This window comes from Wyeomyia smithii, chromosome 2 (assembly GCF_029784165.1).
Source record: "Wyeomyia smithii strain HCP4-BCI-WySm-NY-G18 chromosome 2, ASM2978416v1, whole genome shotgun sequence".
Lineage (NCBI taxonomy): Eukaryota > Metazoa > Arthropoda > Insecta > Diptera > Culicidae > Wyeomyia > Wyeomyia smithii.
In genome coordinates, this window is record NC_073695.1 from 99,145,321 (window position 1) to 99,158,207 (window position 12,887).

Sequence of the window (12,887 nt, forward strand, 5' to 3'; positions counted from 1 at the left end):
TTAACGATATATAAATGAAAAATTTGCAACAAGAAAAACCTAGGGACAATCATTCATATTTTATTAATATTCATTTTCTCGACGATTTTACGATTGTCGATTCTAGTGATAAGTATCACGGACAGTCAGGGAAAACCCACACTACTGTATACGCCGCTAGAGAAAACTGTATATTAGAGAAAAGAAAGCACTCATCGTTAAGGCAACTATCAACATAAAAACGAAAGAGCGATTATCGTGGTTCTGAAAATATTGGATGTATTATTGGTATTTCATTGTTTCTATGGCCACTAAAAGCCCCAGAAGGATCTGTTCTGGAAGGAATATTTCGGGGGCATATCCCCATAACACCCAAAACCATAAAGATGACTTGTGAAAGTAATTTTATGAACTTTGAACCAATGACTATTAAAATTCTGTTCAAATATTCATAAATTTTTTTAGTTTCGGAGCATATCTCGAAAAACCGGTTTTCCGAAAGTAAATTTTTTTTCCTAGCACCGTTGGCACTGATTTCTAAGTAAAGAAGTCGCTGAATCTTTTCGTGCTAAAACTATCTTCGTCGGGCATGAAAGAAGTAGAAAAAATAAAAAAAAATATTTTCACAAAAAAACAATTTGTGTTGTAAACTTTTCAGTTCATCGATAGCGAATTTACGTGTGCATGCTTCAAAGCCACGGTTTGAGAAAGATACAAAAATCGCGCTGTTTTGTTTGCTCTTCGTCGCACAAATTCCACAAATTCGTGTTGACGGTGTTGAGACCGTTAGAAGAGATTTTCAAGGGTTTTTGCACCTGCGGGAAATCTCGTATGTAATTGTCATAATGTGCGTGACAACAAAAGAATATTTCCTTCCTTATTTCTCATGTTTTCACATGCAAATATCAGCAACACCGCCAACGCGAATTTTCTTCCGATATTTTTCGAGTATCAAATGAAAATATATCGATATCCGATAATATTGCTTGCTGAACAGGGGGCTCTTGTGGCTGTCAAACTCCATACATTTTTCATCTACCTAGTCAGCCTATACACCAGAGAGACGCCGAGACACTCACCGTTAAAGCAACTGTCAACATCAAAACGGATGACGGCAATGCAAAATTATACAACTCGCCCGTTTTGATGTTGACAGTTGCTTTAACGGTGAGTGTCTCGGCGTCTCTCTGGTGTAAAGGCTGACTACATCTACCACTCATTGATTCTGGTACCCACTTTTTGGTTGGTTTGTCCTAAAACAAGTGAAATAGAGTAAACGTCCCATTTTTTCGGTAGACTTATTCTCGAGTAAATGTCGTTTTAGATGTAAAAAAACAAGAGCTCAACATTTGTTTTTAGTACAATGTGCACTTTCAACGAATAAGATAAGTTTTGTAAGTATTTGAAATGAAATATTACCGCCATAATGAATTTATGATTGGTAGGCAAAATGTTGACGTTTATAGGCCCCTGTTGCTGAAGCATCGATGCCAAATACTCGATATATCGAAAGAAAAGTATCGATACCCGCGCCATTGATAAAGTATCGCACATTCCTAGATTTTTTTTCTCGTGCGGTTCGATTGTGGCTTGGCTTTCTCGTAGGTAGTGTTTGATTTTATTTGAAAAATTTGTGCCTTAGACTGTAACTAAATAATCTTATTTTCTCTAACAACAGCGGTGTATTAAGTGTTCTGCTTTGGACATTCAAAATATCTTGAAAATTAGGAACAAGAAACATTTGCATCAAGTATTGATTTTCCATTGAAGGAACTTGACCGGCATTATGGCGACCAAAGATATAAAATCTTTCTTTTACGAGTGGTGTCAAAAGAATAACTTATCTCCGGCATTTGAAGTAAGACCTACGGGTAAGTGATTTTATAACCTTACTATAGCATAGTGAATATATCTTGATTTGAAAACAAATTTCAGGTCCCAAGCAGCGACAGCGTTTCTTGTGCGAAGTGCGTGTACCTTCGATTTCTTACGTGGGCGCCGGCAATTCCACAAACAAAAAAGACTCGGAACGTAATGCGGCTAAAGATTTTCTGAACTATTTAGTCCGAGTTGGCAAAATCGCTGCCTCGGAGGTTCCAACTGATTGTGATGCACCACCCGCAGCGGGACCGGGTGACGCTCCTGCTTCGGGAGGACCACCGTCGCTGATGGCTCTAAACCCGGCCAATGTATTTCAAGGCGGCCTTGGTCCGTCCGATCTTGGCCAGGCCTATAGGCCGTACGTACGGGAGGGGAATGAATACGTTCCTACAAAGGAGGAACTGGCCGAGCAGGCAGCTAATATGGAATCTGCTGAATCGCTAGATGTAAATGCAGGCATCCATGGTAATTGGACGATTGAAAACGCCAAGGCTAAGTTAAATCACTGGTTACAGCTGAATAAGTTAAACCCGGAGTACAAATACACCGCTGTTGGACCGGATCATGCCAGGTGAGTACTTTGCTAGAAATGGAAGACCAATGTTCTGTTTCTGTAGTTTTCATTTCTCTTAATTTCTCTGTTTTTGAAATTTGGAGAAATGTGGTATTTTTGGTTGTGTTTATTATCTATGCTTAAATTTTACTGTTCTTGAGGCAGAACTGTTAAAATGTATGAATAGTTATATAACTTTTTTGCATTGTCACGAGTGCAGCAATCGAAACAAAAACATGCATCTTTGTAGGCGCGAAAAGATCGAATGAAATGGTTTCCGTGGATAAAACCTCGAGAAGAAACGTTTGATATCGTGAGGAAAATTCTTGCTCGCTAGGATATTCCTGAATCGATGTTAAACCTGATTGAAAAAACAGATGTTTTTGCAAAATCTCAGGCAACCGTTCAAGGCGATCTTTTCTAATTATTTATTTTTGCATTGTTTGCAAGACAAGTGATGACAACGTCAATGACGGTTATTTACTATCGAAAGCTGTACTCGTGAGAGGTAGAACAATGCGATACGGTAAGTAGTGGTGTTTTTATAGTTTTATGGAATACAAATATTTCTGGCATTTTATTTCATTTTTTAATTAAATGCGGCGTTAGAGGTTTTTTCTCATGATAAGAAGAACTAATTCAGCGCTGGCCTTTGGTAATACCATCTCAGATTTCAGTGCAAAGTTCACTTTTTCTCAGCGTTGCATATTCACTTTTTTAGTAAACAAAATAGCGGTAATTACTGTGGATAAATAGCGCTTTCATAGCTTGTCATTCATGTTGTACTCTTTTGTTTACTGTATTGAGTCGGGTTTGATAAACGAATTGAAATCTAAAATTTTGCTTTACGATTCACAGGAGTTTTATGGCTGAGATGACAATTTTTGTGAAACAGTTGCGTCGATCAATCACAGGACGAGAGTCTGGTTCGAACAAGCAATCGGCAAGTAAATCTTGTGCGCTTTCGCTGGTTCGACAGTTGTTCCATTTGGGTGTTATTGAAGCCTACAGTGGTAACATCAAATCTGCCAAGTAAGTATTTCAGTTAAGTTTTACCGTGTCCCACTATCCCATCCTTACTCTTCGTTTTCTTCCGTCAACTAGAAGCCAAGAACAGATGAAACCTTTCCCAGTACGAATCTCACCCAGCTTGGAACAACGTATTGAGGAATGCTTGCGGGATATTGAAATTGTACCCGTCCAGATGTACAAGAATGATAGCAACGAACCAATCAGTCTGTTGCACTCGACAGACGATGTTCATTTTAAACCACAGACTATTAATTTGAAGCAAACAGCATCGGTTATTCCGTGGTCTCCACCACAGCCGAATTGGAATCCATGGGTGGCCTGTAACATTGATGAGGGATACCTGGCCACTGCGACTTTGGATCAACTGAGTAACGATTTGTTGAGTGCCTCTCGGGAACGTATTCAACAAGATCAGGAACTTCAAGAACGTATGCGAGAGAGAGAACGGCTTCCAATTGCGAAGGTACGAGGTCAGATTATGGAAGCGATTAACGAGAATCCGGTGGTGCTCATTCGTGGTAATACTGGTTGCGGTAAAACGACTCAGATTGCACAGTACATTCTGGAGGATTACATAAATTCGGGTCAAGGTGCCCTTTGCAACATCTGCGTCACGCAACCTAGACGTATTAGCGCCATTAGTGTGTCAGAGCGTATTGCCAACGAGCGTTGTGAGAATGTGGGAGAAGCAGTCGGATATTCGGTGCGTTTCGAATCTTCTCTACCCCGTCCCTTTGGATCGATTATGTTCTGTACTATAGGAGTACTGCTGAGGAAGTTGGAAGCCGGTTTGCGCGGTGTTTCGCATGTAATTGTAGATGAAATTCACGAAAGAGATGTAAACAGCGATTTCATTCTGGTAGTTCTTCGTGATATGTTGCATACTTATCCGGATCTTCGAGTGATTCTTATGTCTGCCACCATCGATACAACTCTGTTCTCAGAATATTTTGGTAACTGCCCTTGCATTGAGGTTGAAGGAAGTGCATTCCCTGTAGAGCAATTCTTTCTGGAGGATTGCATTCAAATGTTGAACTTTGTTCCTCCGGCTGATAACAAGAAACGTAAACGTGGTGGCAAAGATGATGACGATGAGGCTGGCGAAGGAGACGCAACGCTAAAACTTACCGGTGAAACTGACACATCTAATTTGAACCAAGTCATCGACGAAAGACGTTACTCTATCCAGACTAAGAACGCTATGGCACGGATGTCCGAATCTGAGGTTTCATTCGAATTGATTGAAGGATTGCTTAATTATATTGAAAACCAAAACGTTCCCGGTGCTGTGTTGGTATTTTTACCCGGTTGGAATTTGATATTCGCTCTAATGAAATATCTTCAATCGAAACCACAGTTCAGTGGTTCTAAATGTATAATCCTACCGTTGCACTCTCAGCTTCCAAGGGAAGATCAGCGAAAAGTGTTTGCCCATTATGGGGACACGCGAAAGGTAATTTTAGCGACAAACATAGCCGAAACATCAATTACGATTGATGATATTGTGTATGTAATCGATGTGTGCAAGGCCAGAATGAAGCTGTTTACATCACACAACAACATGACCAGCTATGCCACTGTTTGGGCAGCTCGGACCAACCTGGAACAGAGTAAGTAAAAAAAAAAACAACATGTGTAAAATTATCTACTTATTTGTTTATCGTATTTTACAGGGAAAGGTCGTGCTGGTCGCGTTCGACCGGGAAAGTGTTTCACTCTTTGCTCGCGGGCTCGGTTTGAGAAATTGGATGAACACATGACTCCGGAAATGTTCCGTACTCCGCTGCATGAGCTGGCCCTCAGTATCAAGTTACTTCGACTTGGTTCAATTGGACAGTTTCTGTCGAAAGCCATTGAACCACCGCCACTGGATGCGGTCATCGAGGCAGAAGTAATGCTGAAAGAAATGAAGTGCTTAGATGCCGCCGAAGAGTTGACGCCGTTTGGTAGAATATTGGCCCGTTTGCCGATTGAACCAAAGCTGGGCAAAATGATGATACTGAGTACTCTGTTCGGGGTTTGCGATCCCATTGCAACACTAGCTGCTTTTTCTGGTACCTTTTCGGAAATTTTCCAGCTCGACGTTGGACAACGTCGGTTGATGACTCACCAAAAGGCACTCAGTGGAAAACGGAACTCAGATTACGTTGCATTGCTGACAGCATATAGAGTAAAATCATTTGACGGTTGATTAAAGATACGATGACTAAGGTGTTTTTATTTTTCTAGATGTGGAGTGAAAAACGTCGTCGAGGCGAGGAGGCAGAAATCCAGTTTTGCGAGTGGAAAGGTCTACAGCTTCCTACTCTTCGCGTCATTTCCGAAGCGAAGCGGCAACTGCTGGAATTATTGTCCCAAGCAGGATTCCCAGAAGAGACGATGGTCGAGATGGGCTTTAGTCAAGACGACGATGATCCACGTTTGGATATGGTTCTGTCGCTGCTCTGTGTCGGTTTGTATCCGAATGTTTGCGCTCACAAGGAGAAACGTAAAGTTCTGACTACGGAATCGAAGGCTGCCCTGATCCATAAGACTTCGGTAAACTGTAGCAATCTGCAGGTGACATTTTCACATCCATTCTTTGTGTTCGGGGAGAAAATTCGTACCAGAACCGTTGCTTGCAAATCCATGTCAATGGTGGCTCCGATTCATTTGCTGCTGTTCGGTTGCAAAAAGGTCGAATGGGTCGATAATGTAGTTCGTCTCGATAACTGGATCAATTACGATATGAGCCCACGTCAGGCTGCTTTGATAGTAACGCTGCGGCCGGTTTTGCAGGATCTTATAATAAGAATATCGGAGAGTCCCGAGGATGCCAATCAGTTGGAAGATAAATATCTAAATCTTCTGGAAGTCGTGAAGGATTTGTGTGTCTTTGACGCCGGGGATTTCGAAATCAAGCGCGACACAGGTTTGTCACCGCTCGATCAAGCCCGAGCCAACTCTAAGTTCCCGCGAACGGATAATGGTGGGGGAAGTCGCTTCGGAGGTGGACGTGGTGGTGGTTTCAACAGTGGTGGTAACGGTAACGGTGGAGGCAGCGGCGGTGGCTTTGGACGGGGGGGTTACGGTGGAAATCGCGGGGGAGGCGGCGGTTACGGTGGTAGAGGTGGCTACAGTGGTGGCGGCGGTGGTGGTTTTGGCGGTGGTGGTTTTGGCGGTGGACGTGGAGGAGAACGACGTTGGTAAGAGAAACAGTTTATTCTTTATTGACTTACAATGACACATAGTAACTTATTGGATACAAGTATCCAAAATTTAATTCGAAACTATGTTGTAATGATTGCAACTATTGACAAAGTAATAAATTAACTATCTGATGAGTCAGAAACGGCGGGTTTTTATTCTGTTCTTAAGTACATATCAGAAAATGACATCTTTGGACAACTACATTACCTAGTACAGTCTAATCCCTCTATTACAATAATTTATAGATCGATAAATCTCTCTTTAGCGACCTTCTTAATGGTACCTTCTGCTTTACAATCATTAAATTTTTTCGTTTTATTGCGGAACGAGGCATCGGTTTCGTAGTGTTGGGAAATCAGAAAACAAGAGTCATTCGGTGCAGGCTTGGATATGTGTATTAAGAATAAAGGGCTAATTCTTTAACTACGGTTTAATAAACACATACGCTCCGACAAATGACAAATCCTATGACGTCGAAGATGAATTCTATGAAAAGCTTCTAATCTACACACTTAACTGCATAATGTTTTCTCGGTAAAGTAAAATGCCGAACTACTTGAAAACATTTTCGTTTACTGTTGTTCCGTATCAAAATTACTGAGAAATCGGAAGCCGAATGTGTTTACCGGAATACCGCAAATTTGTTTACCGAAAAAATCCGTAAAACAGCAAATTTCCGAGTTCAGTAAACTAAATCACCGAATCTCGGAAGCTTGACATCATTTAACCGAGATTTTGTTGAAGCAAAAAAGCTCTTACCGAGATTCCAAAAAATAGAACGGTCAAAATAACGAAAGCTTCACTATCAGTTTTGTTCGTGTTTCGGTTTGGATGTAAAAGGAACAGGTTTCGCGGTTAATCATCATTCTGGAGAAATCTGTAATATTCAGACTAACCTAAAATGTTGAGTAAGTATACAATATTATGTCTCAGATCTTGTTTGTGTTTATTGCAAACATAATACTAAAAGAAAACAATTAATTCTTTCCTTACTCAATTTTGTAGGTTAATGACTCGCTTCGCAGGATGGAAGTTGCAGTGATGGATGTGGTTTTATTTCCAGGAAGCAACACAACTCTCCTGTTCTACCAATGCTGTAATAAGTTGAATAATTTGACATAATAATTAATAAAATTATACGGATAATAATTGATCGTTTTCATCATTTCCTGGATTTATCTTAGAAATCGCAAAATGTGTACTTCAGTAATTTTTACCGAAATTTTCGTAATAATTCGACAGTCGAAATTTCCGAGTCCCGGTAAAATATTACCGAGAATCTCGTTGAAGTTTGACAAGTTGTCAATTGCTGATTTTACAGAATCTCGGTATTTTGATGTATTACCGAGATTTTTACCGAGATCTCAGCTGTTGAAATCTCGGTAATTCATTTTACCGTACTCGGTGATATTATCTAAGTGTGTATGTCGAAAAGAAACTAATCTATGTCGAGTGCCCAAAATACGACGTAACAGTCGTCATCGGAGTTGCACACTAGACTGGGACACGGTTATATGGGAAAAAAACGATGGTGTTATTTTTTCGCCCCTATGCACTTTTCGTGTTCCTTAGGGACCATCCATTAATGATGTCACGCGTTTAGGGGGGAGGGGGTTTCAATTATTGTGACATTTTGTGACATATGGGGGAGGGTGGGTTAGCTTGAGTGTGACATCACATTTAAACTCAAAAAATAAATAAATAAAAAAGTCACATACCTAATCACAGAGTTCAACTCAGAACTATTTATGATATTTGCATCATTCATTTATCTCATTGAATGATGCACAGTGAGGAGGAATTACCCCTCCCAGTCGTTCTTTCAGTTGATTCATTGTGCATCTTGAGTGGCTCGAACCCATCACGGAGTAGCAACCATTTATATGTACAGTCAGAACTAAGCTAAGCTAAGCTATTTGCATCATTCATTTATAGTTCTACGATCCCCTTTTTTGCTTAAGATTTGCTTTAGATAAAATAGATGACTAATGTTCATTAATTCTGTTTTACCGGGCATGTTCGTTTATGAATGACAGCGCAATTTCATTAATTTCTCTCAATCCAATCCATTCTAAAATTGTGACAAAATGTAAATAAAAATGCTTGGCTATTGTAACATGTGGAGAAGATTTGGATCGCGAATTGATTGAAGAAGAGGAGCTAAAAATTGATGATCTTTCAAAAATCAGCAATGATGCTGCAGTTACTGTCTCGGCTTTCTATGTCGTCGATATGCGACTCCATCAACAGCATCCTTGGACTTAGAACTAAACGCCTTTTCTAGTTATCTTCTATAATCTTCTTTTCCTTTTAGTTTCAGTTTTTCTTTCAGTAAAATCGTTCTTATTAAGAAAAATTGCATTCCTAACGAATTTCTCGATTTCCAATCAATTATTACCAAAAAAGGGGGAGGTTTAAAAACGTGACGTAATTAAGGGGGGGGGTCAAGGAAGTTGTGACAGCTTGCGACAAGGGGGAGGGGGGGGGAGTTAATTTTTTCCAAATTTTGCGTGACATTATTAATGGATCGTCCCTTATGGGTTCTATAACAACTGTGTAACTTTTCAGATCGATCGGTGAAACGCTCGATTTGCGCCCGATTTTCAAAGCTTCCATACGATTTTATATGGGTAAAACCACTTTTTCAAAACTTTTTCTACAGAGATGTCCAGTTGGCTCTTAAAAAAATATCAACATATGATATTTGCAGGAAATTTTCCTGGGAAAAACTCTTCTGAAGACCGCAAGGCGCTACTTTGCTTGTGAAAAGAGATATTCACCCCAGACTGATTGAATATCTGACGAACGGCTCACCATTAAATTTTACTAGCAATACTGCTAGGTGGATTGATCGAAAAACCAAAAACGCTAAAAGTAAGGCCTAATTCTATAAAACAATTTTGCTGAAGACATTGAGTACATAAAATCAATTTTTCACAGTCAAATCTAGAACGATCACGATTTTTTGAACTAAGACCACTGTGCACTGTGGGATTTTCAAATAAATCTTTCCACCGATTGTTAATGTCTCGAAATATAACCCTTGGTATGTGTAGAAACTATTTTGGAAGTTATTTAATAAAATGGTGGTTGAAAAACGTGCTTTACAATAAGTATTTCGTCGGTTTTATATCACTTTTTTGTACTCTACGACCTTTAAAAGGGTATTACTCAAAAATGTACCGTATGATGATTTTGAAATTTTGACCAGAGATTCTGGAAGCCATAACGAATCGAATGGTGTACTCAGATTCTTTGGTGCATTTTGTTTTATAATAACGGTCTGTGGGAGCACCGTGTTTTCCGTTTGGTCATTGGAAGGTATGTCCTTTACTCGTCAACCGTGGAAACGGTCTCAAGCTGATAAACTTTGCAGCGGCTAAAGCAATGGCCATATGTTTTTTATTTCTGTTTTTTATTTTTTATGTTGCTCCTATTTTCCACGTTTGAAAACTCGGAAACACACCTGGATACGTCCAAATGGAGAAGCCTACTCCCAGATCGATTACATACTGATTGACGGTCGGCACGACTCGAATGTTTCTGATGTTAGGTCTTTTCGGGGATTAAACATTGACTCTGTCCATTATCTCGTCGTTTATAAGATCCACGCACGGTCGAACGTACTGAATTCTTGCACTGAGAGGACAATGCGTTTCAACATACAGCGGTTAAAACTGATGGCGTGGCAGAACAGCAAGAGGAAGGAGTGGAATACATAAATGGGCAGTGGAGTATTCCTCGCGAAACCATTGAAACGACTGCGAGGGATGTGGTAGATATGACGCGTGAAAGACAGCGTAATGGCTGGTTTGATGCTGAGTACCAGGAACTCTCGATAAGTTTCGGGACGGACGAGAAGAACTGAGCTAGAAGCCGCACGCTTATTGCGGCAAAGCGTCAGAATAGAAAAAGGTACATGAAGGCAAGAGCCACCGAAAATAGAGTCTACCGGGAAGGATGGTATATCGACCGAACTTCTAAAAGCGGGAAGCGTGCGGCTCTACTATGTGATCCACCAGAACATACTGGTGCTTATTACGGGAGTCACTTTACGGTGAAATCAGAGTGAAGTGAATGAAGTCCTATTACGGGACTCACGTATGTGAGAAAAATGTCGCAAAGTGACATCTGCCGTGGAATCTGGGTTATTCTGAGTGTCATATAAGTGAAGTGAAAACGGAAAAAGCGACGTTTCGCGTGGAATTATTTCACGACCATTTTGAACGGTGAAGTGATTTCACGAATATAGGGAAGTTTAAAAATCGGTTGATTTGTGATCTAGCGGTAATACGTATGGGGTTTATTTTCCAGTAACAAGGCGAATCTTTTTTTTGTTGAAAAAAATCGGCTCTCTGGGACTTCCAAATTTTTGAGCTGCGGCCAATGGAACGTAAGGAAAAAATTGACCTTCGAATTTCGTTTAGCGGTAGGGCTCAAAAGTTTCTTTTGTCGAAAAATGTCCTCATACAAAATTTCAGCTCAATCGACTTTCCGGGACTTAGAAATTTTCGAGCAGGGAAACTCGCTCATTTCACTTGTCCTATTCTTATTTTCACTTCACTGCCAATCTCACTCCACGGAGGTGATTTTTGTCACCTCACTTGAGGTGGAATCGGGAATAGGTCTCAAAAAGTGAAGTGAGCGTGGAAGTGAAATTTATTTCACCATGAAGTGACTCCCGTAATAAGCACCACTGAGGAACGGGGCGGATGAACAAATGCCGAACGACTGGTTTGAAGGCCTCATACACCCAATCTACAAGAAGGGCCATCTACAGGATTGTTGCAACTATCGAGGCATTACCTCAACTCCGCATACAAAGTGCTCTCTCGTATCCTGTTCTGCACATTGAGATTGTTAACGGAATCTTTCGTCGGCGATTACCAGGTTGGTTTTTAGACAGAGGCGTTCTACCTGCCGGATCAAATAGTCACCCTGCGACTGATTCTTGATAAGTTCCGGGAGTAAAACTTGCAGACCCGCCATCTGCTTGTAGATTTTATCGCAGTATACGACTCAATGAACAGAAACGAGCAGTGGCATATCATGCTGGAGCACGGTTTCCCGCGAAACTAATTAAACTGTGTCGTATGACGCTTGAGGGATCGAAATCATGTATGCAGATAACTGACGAAATATCTGTCGCGTTCGTAACATAAGATGGACTGAAGCAGGGGGATGCGCTCTCTAACTTACTTTTTAACATCGCTTTTGAAGTAGGAAGAGTAAACGTGCAAAGAAACGGTAGGATCATTACGAAATCTTACATGCTCCTTGTTTATGCGGACATCATCGGTATCGACCGTAGGGCAGTGGAGATGGCCTTCAGATCTTTTAAGAGGGAACAGCGAGGATGGGACTCAGCATTAACTCTGCCAAAACGAAGTACAGCTGGCAGGGAGCGTGGGTGTTCCGGTGGTGTTGGTGCGTAAGTGGAGATGGATGGGGAACGATTTGAAGTGGTTGGTGAATTTGTTTATCTTGGTACGCTTGTGACATGTGACAACTATATGAGCCGTGCACGACGAACAGAACCTTCTGCAAACTACGTAATCAGCTAAGGTCCCGTAGTTTGCAAACTCAAACAAGACCAGCACTGTACAGGACACTGATCCTCTCGATGGCCCTTTACGCACATGAAGCATTTACGCTGAAGGTAGCTGATCTACGATTGCCCGAAGTTTTTGAGCGTAAATTTCTGCGATCGATACTGAGTGGTAATTTGGAAGATGGAATGTAGTTGAGTGCATGAATTACGAGTTGTACCAGGTATACAAACTTGCTGATATAGTGAAGGTAATACAGCGTGCCAGGCTCCAGTGGGCTGGACATGTAGCCAGAATGCCAGGAAAAAGAGCCGTCAAAATCAACAGCAAAGAGCCGTCAAACTTCAGCAAAGAACCAGGAAGGGGCCGTCGACTTCGTGGTAGGCATGCACGATCTGTACGAGGTGACTGGAGAAGCTGGACATGTCTAATCCGTTCGTGAACGGTCTGTCGGTCAACAAAGAAGAGTAAAGTAAACTAGCAAAACTGGGTTGTGGAAAGTCGGGAAAATTCAATTCACCATTTTATTCTTGATTAGTATTACACAAAACTGTGTCGTAAAACGTGTTGGAGAAAAATCAGTATCTAGGATCGGTCCAAAATGGAGTGTTTTTATCGTCTGTAAATTTTTGTCCATTTACCGTTCAACGTTCTATGCGGAAAAAGGGGTTTGAACTCGAAAGATCAACTATGATGGCCATGGC

At 40.9% G+C, this 12,887-nt stretch overlaps 1 protein-coding gene across 2 annotated transcripts; it reads left to right on the forward strand.

The window, feature by feature from the left end:
* The first annotated feature begins 1,442 nt into the window (after positions 1-1,442).
* On the forward strand, positions 1,443-6,776 carry LOC129724256 (dosage compensation regulator). 2 transcript variants are annotated; one of them, XM_055678983.1, is made up of 7 exons: positions 1,443-1,584; positions 1,658-1,850; positions 1,915-2,431; positions 3,272-3,445; positions 3,518-5,055; positions 5,119-5,615; positions 5,675-6,776. In XM_055678983.1, the coding sequence occupies exons 2-7, from the start codon at positions 1,766-1,768 to the stop codon at positions 6,632-6,634; spliced, it is 3,771 nt and encodes a 1,256-aa protein (XP_055534958.1). In that variant the 5' UTR covers positions 1,443-1,584; positions 1,658-1,765; the 3' UTR covers positions 6,635-6,776. The 2 variants fall into 2 exon arrangements, with proteins under 2 accessions (XP_055534958.1, XP_055534959.1); XM_055678984.1 differs by lacking the exons at positions 1,443-1,584; positions 1,658-1,850 and adding an exon at positions 2,864-2,939 and having other exon boundaries at positions 2,291-2,431.
* The last annotated feature ends 6,111 nt before the right edge of the window (positions 6,777-12,887 follow it).